This window comes from Pelophylax lessonae (assembly GCF_965119305.1).
Source record: "Pelophylax lessonae genome assembly, chromosome: 1".
In the NCBI taxonomy this organism is placed as follows: Eukaryota; Metazoa; Chordata; class Amphibia; order Anura; family Ranidae; genus Pelophylax; species Pelophylax lessonae.
Genome location: NC_138768.1, coordinates 551,664,624 through 551,691,993, shown reverse-complemented (window position 1 = coordinate 551,691,993; position 27,370 = coordinate 551,664,624). Strand labels below are relative to the sequence as shown.

The window sequence follows — 27,370 nt, the reverse complement described above, 5'->3', positions numbered from 1 at the left end:
ACTTTAAAGCCCAACTCCAGCCAAACAGTTTTATTTAGTTTTGGATACAGTGGGGCACATGTGTTTGTTGCCATCTGTGACCCTGTTGGGGAAATTTCCTCTCTCTTAATGTCAGGGCAGGAAGTTCTGGGAAATCTCTCCAAAGTGGACACAAACAAATGCAACAACACATTGTTAGGCTAGCTTTTCAAATTTGTGTTGAGGGAACATGCGCATTAGCAAAATTGTGTGCATTCCCACAATGCACAAAAACAGGCAGCGATTTTGCAGGTGCACGTCGGTGCCTTTAAATCCTAAAGTGATATTTAATTATATTTTATAAATTAAAATAAAAAAGTTATTCTTACCTGTTCTGTGCAATTCTTTTGCCCTCCTCACAGGACTGATGGTCTGTTGCTCCTGCTGCTCTCAGAGTCTCCTGTGAGCATAGGCGTGTGCACAGGGTGTGCCAGATGTGCCTGGGCACACCCTAATCACTCCATGCAGTGCAGATCCCCTCTGCTGTACACTGTCCCCCCGTCCCCCGTAGCTTTTCCTTTCCTACTGCTGTGGGAACACGGGGTGATGTTTCAGGATGAACACAGATCAATGATCAGGACTGATCACTCATTGTGTTCATTCATAACGGAAGCATAGTAAACTGTGATGATTATGCTTCAGTTTGTGAATTAACAGAAACACGCTCATCACAGCACTGTCCAGTGCAGCTGATGCGGCAGAGAAAGGAACTGGGGTATCACTGTGCATTTTTCATGTGTAGGGCAGCCCAATAAAAGTAATAGGCTGCCCTAAATGCATTGTGAAAATTTGCACAAATCATGAAAAAAAAACAGGCGCTCAATTACACCTGCATAGCATAGTGTCCTATGTGACAGTGTTTTTCTTGTTGCCTTTGTCTTTCTGTGCTAGAAACAACCCCCACATTATTAAGAAAAAAAATTCTGGCATTAGGTTTTAAATAAGAGCTGGTTTAAGGGGTCAGTTTATGTTGTATCACCAGAAATATTAGTCACATTTGTTTAATTGCAAGGGGAGTTCTCTAAAGTGACCCTGCCACTACAGAGTCACTTTTAGTCAATAGCTCACCTATAAAAGAAGCATGGATATACTTATCTTTCCATGGACTGTATATTGAAAAACAGCTTACCATCTCCCCAGCCTCTGCATGTATTCGACACTTCTGGATGTGTAGGTCACTTGTTCCTCCAATAGGCACTGTGTTCCTCCTGCTGGCTTGTATATCATTATAGGAAAGATGAGTCTGTTGGAGAAACCGAAGCATTGGATGATAGAGGTAAGTATTCAACCCACTGGACTGGTTGAATACTTGCACCAGAGAAGCAGCAGCTTTTCAATACACAGTTTGCAGAATAAGTAAATATATCTTCTTTTACAGGTGGCCTTTGGAGGTGGGCTGCCAAACAATAACACTGGAGAAAATACCATTAATGGTCCAGTTCACTTCTAGTCTAATCACAGTGTTGTCAATCAAGCTCTGATGACAGGGACACTCTTGTTCCCCTGACTTTTAATGGAATAAAGTTGTATTTGGACCTCTCAGCATTGGTGTGGCATTTCAATTTCCATTTTTGTTACATTCAACTACAAGCCAAGAAGACCATGGAAACCCTCTGGGGTATAATAGTTGCTTACCCAGGAACCAGATCATTGACATCAATATCAATACTTTAGGATAGCAATACCAGTGAGATAACTCTACTGGTCCAGCGCTATTTTTCCACATTCCTCAACTATTGAGTTAAAGTGACTCTAAAGGTCACTTTACTCATGAGGATAAGGGGTATTTTTTACTTGCAAAAAGTTTCCTATGTTATCACTTAGTAGTGATTTCATATACAACCATATACCTTCATTCCGAAAAGGGACAAAATAAATAAATTGCAATGAAAACCTAAAAAACTTTATTAGCCACTTAAGCCCCGGAAGATTTTACCCCCTTCCTGACCAGGGGGTATTTTGCGATTCGGCACTGCGTGGCTTTAACGGACAATTGCGCTGTCGTGCGATGCTGTACCTAAACGAATTTGACGTCCTTTTTTTCCCACAAACAGAGCTTTCTTTTGGTGGTATTTGATCACCTGTGCGATTTTTTGATCATGCGCTATAAACAAAAAAAGAGCGTCAATTTTGCAAAAATAACAATATTTTTCAAATTTTTTTATATGAAATTCCCCCCCCCAAAAAAAATGTAAAAATCAAAATTTTTTAACATTTTCAGCCAATTTGTTTTATGCTACATATGTTTGGTAAAAGAAAATCGCAAAAAGCATATTTTGATTGGTTTGCGCAAAAGTTATCGCGTTTACTAACAAAGGGAAAGATTTTTGTCATTTTTGTTGTTTTTTTTTTTAACGCGTAATGGCGGCGATCTGCGATTTTTTTGCGGTACTGCGACATTGCGGCGGACAGATCGGACCCTTGACTGACATTTTTGACACTTTTGGGAGTACCAGTGACATTACTACAGTAATAAGTGCTATACATATGCACTGTTACTGTAAAAATGACACTGACAGGGAAGGGTTTAATTTTATTGGAGAGAGAGGGGTTAATGTATGCCTGGTGCTTACTGACGTGTGTGGGGGGAGGTGACTGAGTGACACAGGGACAGATCGCAGGTTCAGCTATGCTGAACCCTGCAATCTGACCCTGCCTGTCACTTAGGAGATCCCCCGACGATCTGGCCCTCCCCTGGCCCGACTCCCGCTGTGACTGAAAACAGCGGGAGCGAGCCTCCGGTGGCACGCACGTGCCGCCCACAAGGGGAGGAGTCCAGCAACGTAGGTCTACGTTGCTGGATGGGAACGAGCCACTTTGCTGCAGTACAGTCAACGTGACTGGTCGGCAAGTGGTTAAAGTGACTCTGTGGTGAAAGGTCACTTTACTTATGAGGATAAGGGGTATTTTTTACTTGCAAAAAGTTTCCTATGTTATCACTTAGTAGTGGTTTCATATACAACCATATATCTTCATTCCGAAAAAGGACAAAAGAAATAAATTGCAATGAAGACCTAAAAAACTTTATTAGAAAAGCACCTTATAGAGGTCAATTTAAAAGTCAATTTAAAAGTCAATTTAAACATTTGGAGAATTAGCTTTTTTTATAACTAGGACCATAGGAATTACAATTGATTGGATTTTTTTTAATGCAATAGGCTGTGAAAGGCATTGCTCTACAGTAGTAGCAGTAGTAAAAAATTACCAAATTGAAAATAAAATAATTACCCATTTAAATTAAACCAATGGTTATAATTAATAAAAGATAGTGATTTAGGATATCTTGATACAAAGAATGAACATGTCTGCCTTTTTTTAATTTTTTTTTTGAGAGAAGGAATGCATTTTCACCGCAAGACCAGTTTTTCCATTGGTCAAGCATGTTATTTTATTTGACCTTTCTCTGAACACACACAGCAAGAATTTATGAAAAACTGAATTTAATTTAAACCCCCCAAATACAACAATATCACAATGAGACCTCAACTGATTCTTCCAAAGATATTTCCACATTAACAAACAAATTCCACATAAACAACTCTGATCAGTTTGTTGCTGCACATTTCATAAATTGTAATTTTGTGCACTCTCCCAAAAAAGTTTATTTTCAGATATTCCCCCTTGAAAACAAATAACTGCAGTTTTTTAAATGGTATCTTAAGACTTCTAATTGAATCTTGTTTTGTGAAAGTGTTTTTTTTCTCTCTCCCAGTCTGGGCTCAGTCTCCAGGCTGCACTAATTAAATGAGTGTTTCTTTTGGCACTGGGCAATAGGAGCCTCCAGGAAACGCAGAGCGTGCCTCTAGGCTGGATTCAGAGAAAAGGGTCCCCCATGTACTATCAGGAATGTTAGAAAGTAAAGCAGGAGGGATTTAGCTAATTTGTATTTCTTGGATATCAAGGGGAAATCACTAAAATGTCTAAGCTGGGAAGAATTTAACCCTGTACAAAAGTAAAATAGCCAATTCTTTGTCTGTAGTGGTCTTTGGTGCCAAATTTCAAATTATTGTAATCTTTTAGTCTTCTTTTATACCAGTCATTTAGAATTTATAGAAGGACTTTGTAACATACGTGCTGATTTAAAGGTGAACTCCAGGCACAAAAGCTTTCATTTAAATACATGCTTCAATAGCCACAAAGGATATAAATCCACTTTGTGTGCACCAAATGCCTTTGAAAAGCCATTTATAACTTTGTCATAATAGTAGTGATATTATCACTGTGCTCTACATACACTATGCAGACAGTAGAGCCGTGGGAGGGGCCCATCAGGCCACACCCACTACCGTTTTTCTGCAGACAACTGTAGGAAGGGGTGGAGACAAGACCAGTCACCCTGTCCAATAAGGAAGAGTAGAAGAACTGGTTTATTACAGAAACCTCCTGCATAGAGGCAAAGTTTAACACTGGGTTACTCTACAAATATGCATAGCAATCCAAGATTCAAATAGGAATGTTCACCTCTCCTAGTTGGACAATAATTGCTAAAGTTAAGCAATATGTTATATGTTATAGATGCAACAAGTTATAAAAGTTAGATATAACTGAAATACATCATCTGAAGGGACAAGTTATGCCACTTATAAGGATATCAAACATCACAGCACTGCAATATACATTTTCATATTCCCTATTCTGAATTGCTGATCCTTGCATTTTTAGACCCCCTGCTTATTTTGTATTTGTACAACAGGGCTGCACAGTTTCAGACTGTAATGAGTAACATCAGACCTGACTTGATGTTTAAATAAGCACAGATGTAACAGGAAAATGAACATGTGACTGAAAAAAAGTGTATATGCTACTTATATGGTATTTTACGGATCCCTAATAACTAGACTGCTCTGGCATTTGTAGGACTAGTTAAGTACTAGGTACATTCACATCGTCTTTGTTTTCTTGTTATACATCATTTCGCACAGGAGTAGGCTTTAATCACCAGGGGATAATCCGTCAATTTGTGATACATTTTTTTTCTATGCCTAATGTTTGTTATACATACATCTATGGTAACTCAATATTTATATATTAAACTTAGGCAACTTGCTTAAACATTGTTTGAAAAAGAAAAGGAATGTAATTTAGAAGTGAAAGTTTAGAGTTAGTATTTGTTCAATTTAAAAAAAACACAGTCATAAAAAAAATATGTGTATCCATTTATGTTAAAAAAAAAAATCAAATGTTCAGATTTCAGAACTCATGTAAAGCAGAAGTGTAGGCAGAGAGTTAAATTCACAATTAAAATGCACAAGTCTTAACTGTTTTACCTGGCAAGAAAGAGTTTAATTTTGTTCTGCCAGTTTTCTAATCCAGTCATCCTTGTCAGACAGCACTTTTCTCAATTGCAGCTAGAGCAATTCAGTCTAATCAATCACAGGCTGTAATTGCAAAATAAAAGAGAAGTTCTTTTTTCCTATCAGCCTGTTTCCTGTACTGCTCCTGTGCAGGATAGTAATCCTTTTTTGCTGCCCCTTCTGCTCCCATTTTGAATCCTGTTGTCCAGAGAACTGCAAGAGGGTAATTTAACTACAGACTGAAAGCGGAGCTAAAGTCTGCAAATAATTATCTCCGCTCCAGCAATGCAACATCCACAAGCTGCCTCGAAAATGCTGGCATCTTCACTCCGGCTTCTTCCCAGTGTTGGGTCTTAGGCCATCTTGGATTGCCCAGTGCATGATGGCTTAACTCCTGCACGTGTCCCACTCAGTTTACAGTGTTAGGCCCCCTTTCACACCTGTAGATCATTCGTTCTTTTTCCATCCATCCCTTGATGGATGAAAAACGGACATCAATGCATCTATATGGATAAATGCATCCGCATCCGTCAACATCTGTTTTTTGAAACAGATCAAAGCCCTATTTTTGTTCTGTTAACCACTTAAGCCCCGGAAGATTTTACCCCCTTCCTGACTAGGGGGTTTTTTGTGATTTTTTTACTGCGTGACTTTAATGGACAATTGCTCGGTCGTGCGACGCTGTACCTAAACGAATTTCACGTCCTTTTTTTCCCACAAACAGAGCTTTCTTTTGGTGGTATTTGATCACCTGTGCGATTTTTTGATCATGCACTATAAACAAAAAAAGAGCGTACTTTTTGCAAAAATAACAATATTTTTCACTTTTTTTATATGAAATTCCCCCCCCCCCCCAAAAAAAATGTAAAAATCAAAATTTTTTAACATTTTCGGCCAAATTGTTTTATGCTACATATGTTTGGTAAAAAAAATCGCAAAAAGCGTATTTTGATTGGTTTGCGCAAAAGTTATCGCGTTTACTAACAAAGGGAAAGATTTTTGTCATTTTTGGTATTTTTTTTTTTTTTTAACGAGTAATGGCGGCGATCTGCGATTTTTTTGCGGTACTGCGACATTGCGGCGGACAGATCGGACCCTTGACTGACATTTTTGACACTTTTGGGGGTACCAGTGACATTACTGCAGTAATCAGTGCTATACATATGCACTGTTACTGTAAAAATGACACTGGCAGGGAAGGGGTTAACTGTATTGGACAGGGAGGGGTTAAGTGTGTCCTAGGGGCGTGATTCTAACTGTAGTGGGACATGGCTACTAGTGTAAAAACAGAGATCAACGGTTTTACATAGTAGAGCCATCTGATCTCCATTTTTACACAGGGGAGAATGACAGGCAGCTTGTTTACATAAGCCGCTCTGCCTTTCTCCCGCTGTACCGGCGATCGTAGTGTGACCGGCGGACATCGGGTCCGCCGGTCACACGCCCGCACTCCTCCCTAAACGAGCCTCAGCGGGCACGTGCCTCAGCGGGCGCGCGTTCGCCTGCTATTGGCTCAAATCCCAGTGACAGGCGAGCGACGTAGACCTACGTCACTCTGCCTGGCCGGGGCTGACTGCCGCAGTAAATATACTGTGCGCTGTCGGCAACCGGTTAAAAAAAAAAACGGAACGGATGAAAAATGAATTAAACAAATAAACGGCTCATTTTTGCATCCGTTTTTGCATTGGTAGTGAAAGTAAAAAAAACTGATGTAAAAATTGATGACCAACTGATGAGAAACTGATGAAAAACTGATGTAAACTTCTGTAAAAACATGACTTAACTGATGAAACTTGTGAAAGGGGCCTAAAGAACATTGCAAGAAGGGAGGTAAGACCCCCTTTATATCAGAAAAGACATAGCATGGCTCTTCTGTAGAAAAAAAAATATGTTCTGCTCATAATTCTTTGTTTTAAGGCCACAGTTCCACTTGAACTATTTTACTATGTGTTTTAATTAATACATGTATATCAGTAATTATATAATTGGGTAAATGGCGGTATTATATATAGTTCTACATTTCAACTTCTAGTAACTTTTCTTAAGCTTTTATACTTTTGGCACTAACCGCACAGCATTATATAAAAACTTTTGGCTGAGGGTGTTCTCAAAAAAGCAGAACTGAGTGGTAACTTACCAAAGCAATTTTGTTTAAACGCCTTCATAATTTTCCTTTGTATTTGTAGAAGGAATTATTATCCATTTTGTCAATCTGTTATTAGCTTACCAAATGTAGATTGATTAGTCCTGCTGTCCACTGCTATGACATACAAATTTTAAAAATAGCATCACTGTGGCAATTTTTACTTTCAGAAAATTGATTTACCTTATTAAAGGTTCAGGCTACCCAAGGTCAAAATGTCACTTATGGATGGATTTCAGTAGGGTTAACAACCCATCAAATTCTTGTTTCTGTTAAAAAGTCTCTACTAGGCATCTCGACTCTACAGGGGTAGTCTGACTCTGCTTGCCACATTTTCATATAAAATAAATACAAACACCTTCAGCGGGTCAAACCATTCTTGTAATGGCTAGAGAAGATGGGTAGACCTGGCTCCTCAAGGGCAGAGAGATCCTTAGGAAGTCCAATGTCTTCTTTGGAAAATTATTTTAAAAAAATACCCACAGATAGTGTAGTGAGGGTTTGAATAAATGTATTTCTTAATTTCTTTAGCACACCAACTTTTTAAATGTATATTATGCTTAGGTCTTGTACAATGTATGAGGGCAGTTTATTTAGGGTATATTTAAATTTGGAGTAAAATAAAAAAATATTTGATGTTTCCTTAAGTCCTTTGTGAAGTAAAGTAAAACATTTTACCACTAAAAAAAATGTTGGCAGTTTATCAGCATCCCTGGATGTTAAATCTGGCCCAGAATTATTGAATGGAACATTTGTTTTACATGACACATGGGTCTTAACCAAAAGGTTGATTTTTTTTTAAGACAGGAAGGAAGTGACATTCTTTTCTGCTAGTACAGACAATCTGTAGTCACATTTCCCCTATTTTAACAAGCAAAGTTTAAAAATTTTCAATGAGTTTGGTAGATAGTTCATAATCAGAAAACAAGAACAAGGCAACAATATTGGTTATTAATACAGTTGACAAAGTTAAGTATTTTTCATTAAACTCTTTAACAATATCCAACAAGTAGCGTGGAGATGCTCATTAAATGGTTTACTATTTTCAGCATGAAAGAAAATGGTGGAAGATCAACACATCCATTTTATTTTACATTTTCCATATGAATTATATCCCAGGAAATATGAACGCTATTGCAGTTATATTTTATTACTATTCTTTTTTGCATCTGGTGCTGGTATTAAAGCAGTTAAAGAGTTAATGCATGGAGATTGCTGGATGTATTCACAATGATTCAAGAAAAGTTTGGCTCAGAATGTTTCCACCTACACCATCCAGCGTTTTTAATATATATGTATTTTTTGGAACATATAAAAAGAAAGAGATTATTTTAGTCCTAGGGAAAGTATTGAGCTGCAGCTGTACCAACAACCTGTTCACAAACTCCTGGGATCTTTTTTTTTTCTCTTATTCTTACAAACCTTTTGTACTTTTTCCACTGACAATTGATCCTGGGAGTTCCTATGAGTATAACACGGTTTTTTAAAACTGCTGAGCTCCCCCTTGTATCCCCTACAAAGGAGTATCTCCTACGGCATTTCTACATGAAGGGTTTAGATCATTCTATCACATGACTCTTGGAACAGAGCCTATTCATCTGATGTGCATTAAGTGCACATTACATATGTAGCAAAGTCTCCACACAGTTAAATGAGTAGCTCCAGTGTATCTATGCTTTATCAAAATGAAGGTCTTCCAAAAGTTTCCAGTGGTCACCCAAAAATTCAGTTGTTACTACAAATGGCATATAAAGTCAAGGTGTCAGACAATGCCTTAATTGTTCAGATCGTGTGACACTTAACCAAACACTTTCATGACTACAAAGTTTAGTATCTCACTGAGAACGCAATGCAATACTTAACCACTTAAGCCCCGGAAGATTTTACCCCCTTCCTGACCAGGGCCTATTTTGCGATTCGGCACTGCGTGACTTTAACGGACAATTGCGCGGTCGTGCGACGCTGTACCTAAAATAATTTGACGTCCTTTTTTTCCCACAAACAGAGCTTTCTTTTGGTGGTATTTGATCACCTGTGTGATTTTTTGATCATGCACTAAAAACAAAAAAAAGAGTGTAAATTTTGCAAAAATAACAATATTTTTCACATTTTTTTTATATGAAATTCCCCCCAAAAAAATGTAAAAATCAAAATTTTTTAACATTTTCGGCCAATTTGTTTTATGCTACGTATGTAAAAAAAATTGCAAAAAGCGTATTTTGATTGGTTTGCGCAAAAGTTATCGCGTTTACTAACAAAGGGAAAGATTTTTGTCATTTTTGTTGTTTTTTTTTTTAACGCGTAATGGCGGCGATCTGCGATTTTTTTTGCGGTACTGCAACATTGCAGCGGACAGATCGGACCCTTGACTGACATTTTTGACACTTTTGGGGTTACCAGTGACATTTCTACAGTAATCAGTGCTATACATATACACTGTTACTGTAAAATTACACTGGCAGTGAAGGGGTTAACTTGTTTTGAGAGGGAGGGGTTATGTGTGTCCCTAGGGGTGTGATTCTAACTGTGATTGGCTGTGGCTTGAGGTGTAGGAACAGTGATCAACGGTCCTACATAGTAGAACCGTATGATCACCATACCTACACAGGGGAGAATGACAGGCGGTTTGTTTACATCAGCCGCCTGCCTTTCTCTCTCTGCACCGACGATCGCCGAGTGACCGGCGGACATCGGGTCCGCTGGTCACACGCGCTGGGGGGTCCGTGACCGCGCGGGAGCGCACCTCCTGCGGCGCTCGCTCGCTCCCCAGAGCCTCACAGGCTAGTGACGTACCCATACGTGCCTTTGCCTGTGAGGGGCTGACCGCCACAGTATATGTACTTGCGGCGGTCGGCAAGTGGTTAACCAAATAATTGGGCAAATCTAATCTACTAAAAAACCAAAACAAAGTTCTCAGCTCCAAAGATTTCTAAATAAATGTGTAGACTTCGTGCCTTGTCGTGGTACATTTTAAGCAGTGTCAGGGCATTGACAGGCAAAGATGCCTGTGCCCCCCCCCCATGAAAGCTGCAACAGCAGTTTTCATTCATACATGAATAAAGAGCAGGACAAGGCCGTCACACAGGTTAAGTAGCTCTCCCGGTGTAGCCAGGGCAGTTCTGCTGTCATTTTAAAAAGTGGCAAAATCTGCGCTATGCTAAATCGATATAGGCAACCAAGAAAAAAAGTAGTAAACAGACCTTAAAATTGCATGTATATACAGTGTAGCCCCAAAGTAACTGTGATAATTAACTCAATCATAAACTTAATGTGACAAATAAAATGTGCAAAAAAGTCCACTAAATCAATGTAAACTGATATGAATATCCAAAAAAGTTTTAAGAATATAGTTCAATAGTCCAAAAATATAGAGCAGTGAAGGAAAAGATAACTGGGGCATCCACTCCAGTGAACATGAAAATATTGGTCAGATTGTGTCAAAAATAGCTGAACCACCACCACCACCAAGTATACAGTGCATCTGAAAGCCACTCCTCAGTAAAAGGCACATGACAGCCCACCTAGAGTTTGCCAAAAGGCACCAGAAGGACTCTCAGACCATGAGAAAAGTTCTAAGAATATAGTTCAATAGTCCAAAAATATATAGGAGTGAATGAAAAAATAACTGGTGCATCCACTCCAGTGAACATGAAAATATTGGTCAGATTGTGTCCAAACAGCTGAACCACCACCACCGAGTGTACAGTGCATCCTGCCACTAGATGAATCTAAAATAATGTTCTTTAGCACCTATCTTCTGGGCACTGGCCTAGTACCCCCTTTCTATCCACCAGCTGACACCCGTCCTCTGACTGCTCTACTCCGGAGCGGCCCCCTTCCTGGACAGGACCTTAGACACGATCCCCTGTACTCACAATACTGCTTTTCAGGTTCTCCAGTGTTTCAACTCCTCCTAGTCAGCTCTCCTGGACCTCTGGGTTCAGCTCCACACTTCTGGCTCACCAGGCTGACTGCCTGTGACCATACACCAACCACTGCAGAAGAGGAGACAGCCTCCACCTTCCTTCCGGGACTCTGCTCAACAGCCAAAGACCCAGAGCACATGTGCTCCTGGCTTTTATACCACACCCCACAATGCACCGAGACAGAAGTCTGTGCCAATCACTAGGGCTGTATCAAAGCCTGTGTGCTCATTGGTCAGGTTCCTGCACTATCCAATGTGCCTCCCCATTGGATCAGTGGGGACACTCCCTCAGACCACTGGAATCACACACTGAGCACATTAAGCAGACCTAACTCACAGATCCTGCTCCCTGTTAAGCAGAGAGGATATAGAATTTACCTGCTGCTCCTCTGATAGGCAGACAGAGCCAAAAACTATACTCACTCTCTAGCAGCTACCTAGGAGGGTGCTACAAATGGATAGCTATACTTTTCTGTAAACTTTTTAGTTTTTAACAGATCCTCTTCACTCTTCCCCATCAACTTCAAATGCCCCAGCATAGACCCCAGATTTGCACATCAAATTCTGAATGCCACAACGTATGCTGCGTCGAGGCATGCTGTACATATTTTTGGGGAGGAAGAAAGGAGCTGCAAGGTTCAGAATCAGAAAGTGTCAGAGCTTTGCCTGACAGAATGGCATAAGATTCAACCATGACTGCATTTCAAACCTGAACCAGATTGCATATCCCTTCCCCCCCCCCCCCCCCCCAGTAACCTAAAGATCAATTGCAGTTATGGATATCTTATACATAATTACATTGGTCCAGCTTGGACCCCCCCCCCCCCCAAAAAACCCTGTTTTTTTTCCCTACAAGTCTAAATAAAATTAAATCTGTACTTTATATGTTCTGTGATTGCCACTTGCACATCAAGTCCCTAGCAAGGAAGGCAGTGAGCAGTACAGTAGTGACATCATCACATCCAATGACAAATCTCACAATCAGAGCACAGTACTATAGGTAATAATAATATGCAGCTATGAGGCAGTAGGCAGAGGAAGTGCACTGCTATGTTGTACTTATTCTGCGGCAGGTCGGCTCTGTCCTGTGAAACGACATACATCTTTTTGCGGGACAGCTAAAGGGGGCAAGCGCCAATTGACCACAGGGGGAGCCAATCAGCAGGTCCAGCGGCCGCGATGTTTGCCAGGCACCCGCGATCGTTCCCCGTGAAGACAGAACGGCGGTCTGCCAATGTAAACACGGCAGACCGCTGTTCTGTCAGTAATGAACACAGGGTTAGTAAAATAATATGTTTATAGTGCAAAAAATAAAAATCATAGAGGTGATCAAACACCACCAAAAGAAAGTTCTATTTGTGGGAGAAAAAGGACATACATTTTATTTGGGTACAGTGTCACACGACCGCGCAATTGTCAGTTAAAGTAATGCAGTGTCGTATCACAAAAAATGCCCTGGTCATAAGGGAGTAAAACCTTCTGGTCCAGAAGTGGTTAAAGCGGAGTTCCGGGCACAAAAACAACCTTTTTTTTTGTGCCCATCCGCTTCTTCTCCTTCACCTGAAAAGGAATTGGATAGTTAGGCATTTTTTTTTTCACTCACCTTGTAATTGTAGAATGAAAATACTCACCTATTCTCTACTTCCTCCCTCGGTGCCGCGGTTTCCGACGTCACTTCCTGTCTTGCGATGATTCCTGGGAGCTGAACGTCATCGCTCCCAGGAATCAATGCGACGGCACCGGCCCCGCTCGTCACTTCTGGGGCGACACCGCATTCCCTGCTAAACAGCTTCTGGGCATGCCGGAAGTGACGAGAGGGGCCGGTGCAGGCGCATTCTGGGAGAAGAAGACGCGGAAGAGGACGCAGAAGAGGATCGCGCCGGCTTCAGCTGCCCACAACAGAGATGGCAATGCTGGAGAAGAAATTTTAAAAGTGAGTATTTCTTCTTGTAGGTAAGTGCGAACCGGGACAGATCAGAGGCTATCCATTGTGGAATGCACTAGCCCTGACTGTCCCGGGGATATGTTCACTGAAAAAAAGTTTTCGTGCCCGGAACTCCGCTTTAAGGAGCATTTGAGACCTGGTTCCAGACAAAATGTAAATCTTTTATGGTACTGCTTTTGCCTGGTACACAGTATGAGATTATCGGATGAATGATTGTCCATTTTTTTTTGTATGCTAGTCTCATATTGAAAATGAGGAGTTTACTAAAGTGACAAAAATTCTCGTATGACAGAATAAAAACTTGGAAGTGATGTGATGTGTTGCAGTGTATTTGTATTGTATTTTCGAATGACAACTATACTGATGAAACGAAAACCATACGATCTGGTATCGTACAAGAAAAAGTTTCTTGCTTGTCCTATCGCATAATATCAGGGGGGGATTGTCAGTGTTGCTGAAAGTGCTCTGGGGTCTCAGCTCATAGTCTACAATCATCATAGTACAGCCAATCACACTAAGTCTACCTTTTCACTAGTGTGACTTGTCATGCAACTTTGGACACACAGAGTCGCATGACAAGTCACAGCACATTGATTTCAATGGCACCCGTTCCCATCTATGCGACTTTGAAAATCAGCAACTTTTAAAAGGTACCTGCACAACTTTGATGTAACTTTTAATGTGACTTTTATCCAGAGAGTGTAAAGTTGGATCAAAGTTGCACTCTAAATCGCAATAGTGGAAACGTAGACTGAAGCTCGGTTTCCACTAGTGTGACTTGTCATGCGACTTTGGACACACAAAATCACATGACAAGTCACAGCTCATTGATTTCCATGGCACCTGTTCACATCTATACGACTTTGAAAATCAGTGACTTTGAAAAGGTACCTGCACTACTTTGATGCGACTTTGATTCAGAGAGTGTAAAGTTGGAACAAAACTGCACTTAAAGTCGCCCTGCAAAGTGGCACTGTAGCCCCAGTGGCTACGTTTCCTCTAGTGTGACCCTTAAGTAGTGTGATTTAGAGTGCAACTTTGAGTGCAGCTTTTATCTAACGTTACACTCTCTGTATCAAAGTCTCATCAAAGTAGTGTAGGCACCTTTTCAAAGTTGCTGATTTTCAAAGTGGCATAAATGGGAACGGGTGCCAATGAAATCAATGGGCTGTGACTTGTCATGCGACTTTGTGTCCAAAGTCACATGACAAGTCGCACTGGTGGAAACAGAACCTAAAACTCATTACTCATTACTCATTGCTCATTGCTCATTACATGTAATGAGCAAACGAAATCGATCTGTATCCTTCTAAACTTTCAAAAATGTTCCTTATTTATTATATAATTATTTATTATATATAATTTATATTATATTTATATTATATATATTGCACTATGTAATAGCAAGGTCAAAGTGTGCCTATTTCTCACAACCACAAAATGGCTGTTTATTAAATATGTTAGGCATGTGTGGCACTGTGCATAGGCAGGGATTAAAAGCAGCAATATTTCCTGGCACCATATGATGCCTGTTTTCATGCACACATGTTGGTTCTGTCTGTTTATCCTAGCCAAGGGTTTGCTTTAAAGGATGCCAATGCTTTGGTTAATGCATAGCGCCCAACTGTCCCTGATTTAGAAGGACTGTCCCTGATTTGGAACAAAGTCCCTCTGTCCCTGTTTCCTCCTCATTTGGCCCTCACTTTGGTCTGATCTTTATAGTTGTATATAAAATGCACTTTTTATCGTCCAAAAAGTCTTTCCCAGTGCTAAACCTTTCATCCAATCTCTAAATTGCTGCATTTGTAAACTTCAAAAGTCAGTATAAAGGAATAGTAGTGGTAATAAAAAAAAAAAAAGCACTAGTGGGTATAACTTATCATTTTTGTTGTATAATTGTCCTTTAGGGGGGCGTGGCAGGGGGAGTGTCCTATGCCTACATACTTTAGGTGTCCCTCTGAAAAAGTTGGGAGGCATGGTTTCAGTATACAGTTACTTAATTGACAGTCGGATTGTGAAGCAGATACCTTTAAATATACGGTATATGTTTATGGGGAATGTCGAAATCTAGATTATTTAGTTGTACAGATACCTACATCAGTTATTGGTCCCTAAATATGATCGGAGGGAAAGGGCAGGAGCTAATATTATTATTTATTAAAAATCCTGGAGGGGTTTATGGAGATATGTAAAGTTTACACTCAGGCTGAACAAAAATAATCTAACACATTCCCCCATCCACGCCATACAGCATGGATTGAGTCATGTCCTGCTATGGCTATTTTATACTGAGATCAGCAGCAGACACCTGTCAGAATACCCAAACAGAGGCTGTATCTGATCAAATGCAGCAGCTGTTTGGCTGACAATTTTCTGCCTTGGTCCTTGATGTTGGGCCCCACATGTTGTGGCTGACAGGACCACCTACATAGCAAATTGTATATAGTGTGTCCCCAATGTATGCTGAACATCACAATTTTTCAGTGGTGACTATGGCAGAATGTACTAGAATAATGTGTGTCATACAGCTGTTTGTAGTCCATCTCTGCAAGGATCAGGAAAGGGGCACAGTGTTGCACAGAAACTCAATAAGCGTTGTCAGCCTAGGATATAACACGTCTGTCCTGCTATGACTTTGTATAAAACAGGATATTTATATATATATATATATATATATATATATATATATATATATATATATATACAGTTTCTCACAAAAGTGACTACACCCCTCACATTTTTGTAAATTTTTTATTATATCTTTTCATGTGACAACACTGAAGAAATGACACTTTGCTACAATGTAAATTAGTGAGTGTGCAGCTTGTATAACAGTGTAAATTTGTTGTTCCCTCAAAATAACTCAACACAGCCATTAATGTCTAAACCGCTGGCATCAAAAGTGAGTACACCCCGAAGTGAAAATGTCCACATTGTGCTCAAAGTGTCAATAGTTTGTGTGGCCACCATTATTTTCTAGCACTGCCTTAACCCTCTTGGGCATGGAGTTCACCAGAGCTTCACAGGTTGCCACTGGAGTCTTCTTCCACTCCTCCATGATGACATCCCAGAGCTGGTGGATGTTAGAGACCTTGCGCTCCTCCAATAGGGTTTAGGTCTGGAGACATGCTTGGCCAGTCCATCACCTTTGCCCTCAGCTTCTTTAGCAAGGCAGTGGTTGTCTTGGAGGTGTGTTTGGGGTCGTTATTATGTTATATATATATATATATATATATATATATAAATATATATACATAGGGAATAAATCTTTTATTGTTAAAATGGAACTAAACTAAACTTTATGCCATATTGTGCTAGTATGCACAGCATATTAGCAAATTATAGCAGGCGTAGCTTTCAAACGAAGTCCTCAAGTGCTGTGCTTTCAGAGTCATCAGCACTCCAGTTGGTCTGGGACAGTCCTGTGTCCTGTGAGAAGAGAAATAGGGAGCAGTACTGCTGCAGAAGAGCACAATGCTGGATCTAGATGGGACTCAGGTAAGTATAAAGGGAGGCTGGGAGGGGAGGGGGTCAGTACAACAGCTTAGACATTTTTCACCTTAATGTAGGGAATGCATTAAAGCTGATCTCCAGCTATAGCGTCAGTTTAAATAGTTTTTCGGGCCAAGCTGGGCCAAAAAAATTATTTCCCTCAGTAACATGTGCAGCGGTTGAGTGTACTGTACAAACTGTAAGTACAGTAGCTGAGGCTCAGTATACAGCACTGTGTTCTGAGGAGATCTTCCTATTTCCTGTTTCACACCCAAAAGGAAATAGCATTGGGCTGAAAGGGCGCTCAGCCATTCATAGGCAGCTTTGTATTCTTAAGTGAATACAAAACTTCCTCTCATTTGCGGAGTCAGAGATTGTGACATCATCAGCCCGCCTCTTTGATATAACTATATAAACTTCCAGTTTCAGTTAATATAAGACACAAAGTCAATGTTTTCTTCTTATATAACGTATGCCAGATGTGCTTTTGCTATGTTCACTTGACAATTAGGCAATATTCTGAATGAATTTATAAGTCTTGCTATGTTGCAATTGTCCCAGGTTCTAGAAGTGATCAACCCAATTCTGGATGCACACACGCCTTTGTGTAATTGTGCATTGATATGTTTTTGGTGCATATGTGTATCATATTAAGATTAAATTAATATGTTTTTGGTGCATATGTGTATCATATCAAGACTAAATAAAGAAAAAAAAAAGAATAATTCCAGGCATCGGCGTGTTATAAATTATTACATTGGTACAACTTGGACCAATGTAACTATGTATATGACATACTTGGTTGATGCCCCTGGAGGCTTGAAATCACTGAAGCAGACTATGACATCACTGCAGCAGACTATGACATCACTGCCCTGCTCCACCTCTCCACCTCGTCCAATTAAAGAACACTTTGCATTAATTTGGAAATTACAAAACATTCTCTGAGTGATGCTTGTGCCCTTAGCTTGAAGTGGAGATCATTGAAGTAGCGGTGTCTACTTTGGTAATTTCCAGCTCCTACTGGCAGCAGCTAGGTATGGTATATACATAGTTACATTGGTCCAAGTTGGATCTATGTAAATGTGTATAGCATGCCGATGCATGGAAATTTACCTAAAAAAAAAAAAAAAGGTAAACATATGACAAGTCAAATGTAACAACAGTAATATATGCATGACATATTCCAGTCGGCATGTCTTTAACAAGACCTCTTGCTTGGAGCCAAACCACTATGTTTCTTCAGCTTTCTTTACCTTTTTCTAGAGAATTTCTAGAGTTGAGGATAAATCCTATCCCTTCTTTGTAACTGATATCATAATGGAAATCATCTGTGTATGCCCCCCCATGTCTTGGCTGTCTCTGGAGTACAGAACAGTCATCTAAGAGTAGGAGGCTTTATTCAAAGGAACAACACATGTTGCACAAGTGATTTTAATATAGAAAAGCTGGGACACAATTCCTTTCTTGTTTCCTATAACAGGAACACATAGAGCCATTGACGTCTTCGGTTGGACTTTGCAGTTAGAACACAGTGTAGGTGAACTCTGATACCTCAAATTTTCCTGCATTCTTAGAGTAAGATCAAGAGGAAGGAAATACAGTACCTTAAAAAAATATTCATACCCCTTGAAATTTTCCACATTTTTGTCATGTTACAACCAAAAACTTAACTGTATTTGTTTGGGATTTTATGTGATAGACCAACACAACACAAGTTGCACATAAGACTCGATTCACACTAGCGCGACTTGTCAGGCAACTTGTCAGCCTGATAAGTCGCGCTCCCTCGCGGTCCATTGACTGCTACAGGGCCCATTCTAATAGGAGCGACACAAGTCGCTCCGACTTAGAAAAAGGGTCCTGTACTACTTCGGGGCGACCTCGGAGCGACTTGCATAGACTTCCATTATGTGAAGTCCATGCAATTCGTTCCGAATTCGTGGTGCATAGGAATGCACAAGTCGTCCCCGAAGTAGTACAGAGTCGTGCCGCCCCAGTGTGAACCGACTCTTATTGTGAAGTGAAAGAAAAATGATGAATGTTTTTCAAAATTTCTTACAAATAAATATGTGAAAAGTGTGGCGTGCATTTGTATTCAGCCCCCTTTACTCTGATACCCCAAACTTAACAATTGCCTTCAGAAGTCACCTAAATAAAGTCCACCTGTGTGTAATTTAATCTCAGTATAAATACAGCTGTTCTGTGAAGCCTTCAGAGGTTTATTCTTAGTGAACAAACCGCATCATGAAGGCCAAGGAACACACCAGATAGGTCAGGGATAAAGTTGTGGAGAAGTTTAAAGCAGGGTTAGGTTATAAAAAAATATCCCAAGCTTTGAACATCTCTCGGATCACTGTTCAATCCATCATCCGAAAATGGAAAGAGTATGGCACAACTGCAAACCTACCAAGACATGGCCGTCCACCTAATCTGACGGGCTGGGCAAGGAGAGCATTAATCAGAGAAGCAGCCATGGTAACTCTGGAGGAGCTGCAGAGATCCACAGCCCAGGTGGGAGAATCTGTCCACAGTACAACTATTAGTCATGCACTGCACAAATCTGGCCTTTATAGAAGAGTAGCAAGAAGAAAGCCATTGCTGAAAGAAAGCCATAAGAAGTCCCGTTTGCAGTTTGCAAGAAGCCATGTGGGTGACATAGCAAACATGTGGAAGAAGGTGCTCTGTTGAGGTGAGACCAAAATTTTACTTTTTAGCCTAAAAGCAAAACGTTGTGTGGCAGAAAATCAACACTGCACATCACCCTGAACAAACCATCCCCACCGTGAAACATGGCGGTGGCAGCATCATGTTGTGGGGATTCATTTCTTTAGCAGGGACAGGGAAGCTGGCCAGATTTGATGGGAAGATGGATGTAGCCAAATGCAGAGCAATCTTAGAAGGAAACGTGTTAGTGTCTACAAAAGACTTGAGACTGGGGCAGAGGACAATAACCCTAAACATGCAGCCAGAGCTACAATGGAATGGTTTAGATCAAAGCATATTCATGTGTTAGAATGGCCCAGTCAAAGTCCAGACTTAAATGAAATTGAGAATCCGTGGCAAGACTTGAAAATTTCTGTTTACAGATGCTCTCTATCCAATCTGACAAAGAAGAATGGGCAAAAAGCTGCTAATAGTAATGAAGATGTGAAAAGCTGATAGAGACGTCCCCAAAAAGACTTGCAGCTGTAATTGCAGAGAAAGGCAGTTCTACAAAGTATTGACTCAGGGGGGCTGAATATAAATGCATGCCACACTTTTCACATATTTATTTGTAAAAACATTTTGAAAACCATTTATTATTTTCCTTCCACTTCACAATTATGTGCCACTTAGTGAGTGTTGGTCTATAACATATAATACCAAAAAAATAAATTTACGTTTTTGGTTGTAACATGACAAAATGTCGAAAATTTCAGGGGTTTGAAAACTTTTTCAAGGCACTGTATTTCACTTTTCTAATGCAGGGTACTATCTTGCCTTCAAAATCTTTAGTTCTGCAGTAAAAAGGTAATAGAATACAAAGGGGTTGATTTACTAAAACTGGAGAGTGCAAAATCTGGTGCAGCTCTGCATTGAATCAGCTTCCAAGTTTTTTTTGTCAAAGCTTAAGGGCTCTTTCACACGGGCGGTCCGATCAGATCCGCCTGTCAGTTTTTTAGGCGGATCTGATCGGATGCCCCATTCAGCCCTATGGAGCAGCGGATGTCAGCGGTGATATGTCTGCTGACACTCGCTGCCATCCGCATCCGATCCTGTCCGTGAAATCCAGACGGATGGAAACCCTATTTTCCATCCGTCCTGGGGATCGGATCGGATGGGATCGGATGAGAGAGGACAGGCGGTCCGCTCTCATCCGATTCCCCATAGAGAGCAGCGGGGACTGTGACACCTCCCTCTCCGCACTGCAAGCAGAGACGGAGTTGTCATCTGCCGGCGGACCTACGGAGGCGGACCGTGTGACAGAGCCCTAACTGATCAAGCTGAAGTTAGAAGCTGATTGGCTACCATACACAGCTGCACCAGATTTTGCACTCTGCAGTTTTAGTAAATCAACCCCAGAGAGACAAGTACAAATAGGGTCGCTTACATACCAAAGTTTTATGCAAATGCTAAAATTGAATAAATTACATGCACTTTTACTTTTATTGTGTTAACTACTTTTTAATCAATGTAACTTTTCTTTTAACTTTTCCCCAAAGTTATGAACTGTAATGTTCGCTGCATGAATGGAGGTACCTGCAACGAAGATTCATGTGCTTGTCAAAAAGGATATACTGGAGCTCACTGTGGACAACGTAAGAACTTAACAAATGCTCTTTTAATTCAGTTATATTTTGAACATTTGGTCTTATTTAGTACATTTGCCAGTAATGTGAAAAGTACAGTATAGTAATGACTCAATAGTAATGACTCTTCTGATCTGATGAAAGGTAAAGCAAATTGGTTGCAATTAAAGACATTGCACATTTTTTTCTTCATTACTATTAGTATGTCTGTTTTTCTGCATACACCTACAAAGAGCACATGCATTCTACATGGGTGTTCTTGTTAGAATACACTCACAATAATTTAACATAGGGCCCATTCTCACCATTATATTCTGGTGCCTTACATTGTTTATTAATGTGCATTTTCTGAAGGCAGGCCATTCTTTGAATGGACTACTAATGCACTAGAAAACACAAAAAAGTACTGTCCATTATTTTAGCAACACACCACAACATATGGTAATGTATTACTGTGCTCTGTGGTGTGCTGCAACGCAGGTGAGTTATGGAAGTGAATTAGGGTGCTATTCTAAATGAATGGCCAAAAGCTTAAACTACCAAGTGCTTAAACCAGGAATCCATATGGTAAAGTGTGTGAAGATGTAATGGGTGAAAATGTCATACAGAGTACCGGCAGCTGTGGTAACACAGGGAGTAGTGGCCAAATAAATGAAAAAACAACCCCACAGCGCTCAGGGACTGGTTGTCAATATACAATATTCATAGAGGGTCAAAGTTTTACAGCAGATGTATATGCCACATAATGAATGGAGAAACTGCCATTGAAGTACCAAAATTTCACATTTATTCAGACGTAGGAATGGCTTTAAAAACATAAAAAACAGGATATGCAATCCAATTGGCCAATTCACTGACTAAATAAATGGCACAGCAGCACATGAATGCATTGCAACAGAATATTGTAAATGAGCCCTACCCTCATATAGTATGTAGTACATTAGAGTAGTGTCCTCAATTGCTTTACCCAGAATTTTTTTTCTAATACTTTTCAACCAGCAATTCAGGCATGAGAAAGGCAAAATTACATTTTTTTCAATTTGCAGAGGGTAGGGATGAATCAGAAATCCCGTCTGTTAACCCCATTGGTCAGATTTCCCTTCCCTTCCCTTCCTGTTCCTGTGACACGAGCACTAGGTAATCGGTATACCAGGACAGAAAGAAATAGGCAGCAATACAAACTTAAGAGAATGTTCCCCACTTTAGGCTTCAGGTTCACAAATGTGCGCCTGGGGATTCGTGCCTGGGGTCCGGTGCGTGTCTGTTCACCGGTTCAGGTGTGAATCCAGTCTGAATTGTTGCCTAATTTCCCACCTAAACTGGACCCAAATATGTATAGGACAATCTGCTCCTTGGCCACCCCTAATCTGTGTGAATGGCTCCATTGAGAGCCGGTCACACTCACATATCATACGAATTGGATGCGGGGAAACCAATTTGCATCGCATATATGTGAACCCAGCCCTATAGAAAGGGTTTTTGTGTTCATCCTGTAGAGATTTTTTATGATTTCCTTTTCCTGACATGTGTCATGGGCAAAAATCTCTTCTCTGAGGACACAGTTAGCAGCAAAAACATGAAAGGGTTTCAACACTTCCCTATTTTGTCCAAAACGTACAAAAATAGATTTTGGTTGGAGTTGAGCTTTAAGCAAATACTTAACTGCCCCATGTCAAAAAAACACATTTTTGTATTTTTATGCAGCTAATATAGGTAATAGTATTCAGTAAATACATTTTCTGTTTTCAATGCTTTTTTTTTTTTTGTTTCCCACATTTATGTGTAGACCAAGGTGTCCAGTAAAATTGACAGATACAAGGGTTGACACATTCCAAATACCATTGCAGGGGGTTCCTACAGCAGTCACAGTGTATTATAAGGCCCCTTTCACATGGTGACGACTCTGCCAGGAGTACGTCTGCTCACTGGGGAATCTGTACACTGATCCCCGCTGAGCAGGCAGATGGCTTGTGCATAAGCAGAGCAGACGCAGACACAACCTGCTGTCTTTTATGGGCGGTCGATGTAAATAGACCTCCTGTCCATTTATACTCGACGGCTATCTGATTGGATCCTACAGATTGATGGGAAACGGATCCCCCATCAGTCCCTTTTTGGAGGATAGGATGTCGCCGGGTGTCACATGTCCATTGACACCCGCCACTCCATAGAGAGCAGTGGATGTTCTGATCAGATCCGACTGTCAGTTTTCTTTAGGCGGACCCGATCATACCATCCACTGCCCTATGGGTGTCCACCTGTGTGAAAGGGGCATAAAGCAAATAAAAAAATGTTTCTGTACCTACTTAGAACATGTTAGATTCAGATTTTAATTTATTTATCCTTTTTTATATTTTTTTTAAACTACATGCCCACCTAAAGCTAGCAATAGACAGATTGTAATTCAGCCGAAGTCTCTCGCTGGCGCTGGTTTCATCCAGGCGCCAGGCTGCAGCCATCTGCATTGGCCAGTGCAGGACAATGTTGCTCTTGCACATGTGCAGGAATGCATTCATCCCAGCACAAAGCCGCTGCTCCGGAATGTAAACTAAACTGTGCTTGCTCAGAGTACATTCCAAAGAAGCCTGCAAGCTGGCAGGTAGGTTTCTTTTTTGCAGCGGCTCTAGGGATCTTCCCACATATCCAAGTGTTTACATCCGTACAGGAAAGGATGTATGGCCCTGGATGCAGTCTGTCTGCATCCAGGGTCTTGCAATCAGTCCCTGAAAGCAAAATGTGAAAGAGTGCAGCATCCAGTAATTAAAGCTGCATCCAGTGAATGAAGTAATGTACATGTCTGGTTGATAGATTTAATGTTTAGGCACCTGTTTCCAGTTCACTGGATCACTGCACATTCCTTAGATCCCATTACGTCTACTATTTCTATAGCACACAAGCCTAAACAAACTGACATTCTTTGTTTCTCTAGTATAATTTAGGTTTTTATTATTTTTTTTTTATACCTCAGCATAATATTTTACAACTTTCGATTGACTAGACATACGATGCTCTGGGGGATTTGAACTCGGTCCTTATAGCTTTGGATGACTGCCAGCTTCAGGCATCCAATTAGTCTGCATCTTCATACTGTCGTGCTGTCCAAGTCTGTCTCGTTCGCTGCACTTTTCTAGGTTCATCTTGGCGGTTTTTTCTAGGGGTGTTGTCAAATTTGGAATCCTTATAAAAAGGAAACCATTTGTTAGAAAGTACCACATAATAATAGTAAGGGGAAAATTTCTCATGACCAAGAGACGGGAAGGGCTGGGAAAATTTCCATACCAATTTCCCATGACCAGAGACTTTACTAAATGTTTTATTTCCCAGATACAGACAGATTAGGACATTTTCTAGTGTCGTTTGACAAAATGTGATAAATGAAGACATACTTGAATGTTATAAAGCACGAGAATTAACTAATGTATGTCTGAATCATAGCAACCTTGCATTTAAAAAGGGGTGAATGACACAAGAAAACACATATTACGTTTGTTTATATTGAAATGATATTTTATCAAAGTCATGTGGTTTTGATTTATCAGACGTTAACATATAAAAAAGAAAATTTCTCTGTAATTTGATCTTTAGTCTGCTTTTTGTCTTTTATCTTGTTTTACCTTTTGGGGCTACATCTTAGCAATGTATATCCTGCTGAATTAAATAAAACAATGAAACACCATCACACTCACTAAATTATTGAAAATACCATATATAATAAGCGTGCGCTTGCCAATATGTCAATCCGGGGATATTAGGTTTAGATACATAGTCCCGACACCCCTCACCCTCTCCTTGAAAATACAAGGTTTTATCATTTTGATTTTCATCATGCCATACAGGACACAGGAATTGATTCTTAGACCATGGATTGTATGCCGCTACCTTCAGGTGATTGGACACTGGCTTTGCTGGGACTACCCCCTGTATATCCATATAACTCCCTTCCTCACCCCAACTCCATGAGGCTCCAGGAGCCCTTCCCTGTTGGAGAAGCTTGTTTTCTATTTTTCACCATTTTTCCTTTTATTTTTTTTCCGACTGACTTAAGCAAGATCTAACTGCTTAGTGTCTTATGGCTTATTAGCAGTTTCCGGATCGCTTATCGTCGACGTACATCGTGGGAACCGTATGCAAACTCTGCAAGTATAGGGTCGGCTTGTAATGCTTGTTTCTGGCACTATGTGGGGCAACAAGTGAGTTAGCTACAGGGTGCTATAAAGGCCCAGGGCCATGATTAATTCCTATGGCACACAGACCCTGAAGACCCCTCCAGGGTATGCCCACCATTTTAAGTTAAGGGACTAATTTCCCTGTACTTTTACATACCGGGTCCTGACCACATGTGCCTTATAAGATCATTGCTTGGATTCGCATCCTTTTTTCCCATATAATGACTATCCCAACTCTGAGAGGTTTTTCATCCCATTTTTGCTGCCAGGAAACCCTATAGGAGAGAAATTCAAAAAGAAATTAACTGTTCTGTGGGCCCAGCCATTTTTGCACTGAATAATTAATCTACTGTTACTAATTAGGGCATTTCCTCCTTTAGAGTTTCAGTAGATAGGGTATCCTTTTCAAGTAATTATTTGCTTTGGCAAGCCCAGCCCTGGAGCCAGCTAATGCCACCTTATCTCTTGCCCAGACTATTGCAGACTGGACCGGAGAACTCAATACTAAAATTTCTCCTGAAATAGATAAACACATTCTCTTTGCAAGATTACAACTCTTCCCCTTGGCCATATTGTTCTGTGTATATGCCATGGAGAATGTAATTTGTCAAATCTCCAGAATGTCCTTACTTTCTGTGCACATGCATGTGGCAGACCTTTCACTTCGAAGGGTTCATCTGGACCCCTAAAGTTGGGGGGGCGTTGATCGACAATTGCTCCGGATTAGAACAGTGACGTTGCAACTTCTCTTTTCCTGGGGAGATACACAAAGAGCCTTGATTGCTGTCCTTTTTCTGTTCCTTACTACTGCCCGTTCCTTCGCAAACTGCAGACAGTTTCCCTACAACACGTTTCTGCTTTATAGTTACAAGAGATGATCATTTCCTTCCCTTATAGGAAGAGTTACAATGGCTTTCCAAATCCTACACAGGGATCCCTGTTCATTTAGGGATGCGTGTACCATCATGCCATTAAAACATGTTTCCTAATTGCCGAAGAAGCTAGGCTCCTGCAAGGTCTCCTGTAGACCTGTATATTTTTCATATGTAAGATTTTCCACCTTTAGGAGCAAACACAATGTTATGGGTTATACTCCCAATCTATTCACCCTTAAAAGTTCTTACATTGCTAGAAAAAATCACTACATTCTGTGATACAATTTATTAGACCCTTAATCACACCCTGAACTTTCATATACCACGGTTCTTTGGAGACCTTTTACTGTAAGCCTAATTCTTTGAACCATATGCCCAAATGTGAATGTGAATGTTCATACTTCATACTTCCTTTCAGTTCATCTGCATCCTTCTCAGGCTCTTCTCCCAACTTTGTACAAGCTCTAATCCTGTCATTATTCATCTTCATATTCTCCTCCAGGACAACATTTTTGTCTATGCCTGGTCCCATGTTTAGGAACATGCTTTTATTGGTACCCTTCGGTTGCCCCTCCATGAGAATTTCTCTCGGCTAATGCTGGTGGACTCTTTTTAGAAAACCAGTGGCAGTTTTCCTCTACTCATTAAGTGGGGAGGTTAGCTCCACTGCTTAGAGCCAATTTACTCCTTATTGCCCTAACACACATCTCCCTGGCTCACAACCCGCAGCCTCTTCCCTGAGCTCTGTTATGTACTTGTCTCGACATGCTAGGGTTGCAGATTACCAAGTCGCCCGATTTTTTGTCAGGGTCAGGGGTTGCAGATTACCAAGAGAACTCATTTTGCCCTAGGCTTCTGAGGTGAATGGGTTCAGGACTGCAATCTGTGGATACTTGGCATGTCTACCCTTGGGAACTGAGCCCTTTTCTATTTCTGTAACAGTCCCTCTAAGGTGTCAAATTAAATTTAATATGATTGCCCTCAAAGAGCCGGTTGTATCTGTAAGACTTGATGTCCAGAGCACTCCACTCCCCAATACATCAGATGTCAGATTTCAAGAGTCCCTCCCCACCATCAAATCTCAAGAACCCCCCAATCCCTTAAATCATAGTGTACCCTCATTATCTTATGCTGGTGTTGGGAAGAGGCTGGGGGCAGAGTTTGGAAAAAGAGGGCTGGAGTCAGCGGCCGGAGTCTGCTGAATGTCTGCTGAATGTTGA

At 40.6% G+C, this 27,370-nt stretch overlaps 1 protein-coding gene across 2 annotated transcripts in view; it reads left to right on the top strand.

The window, feature by feature from the left end:
• LOC309563800 (fibrillin-2-like) overlaps nucleotides 1-27,370 on the top strand; it is a 239,470-nt gene that overhangs the window by 82,308 nt on the left and 129,792 nt on the right. For both annotated transcript variants that reach the window (XM_082268412.1, XM_082268413.1), the window contains exon 5: nucleotides 21,023-21,118. In XM_082268412.1, coding sequence (XP_082124538.1) covers nucleotides 21,023-21,118 — 96 coding nt within the window. The remainder of the gene's footprint in view (nucleotides 1-21,022; nucleotides 21,119-27,370) is intronic.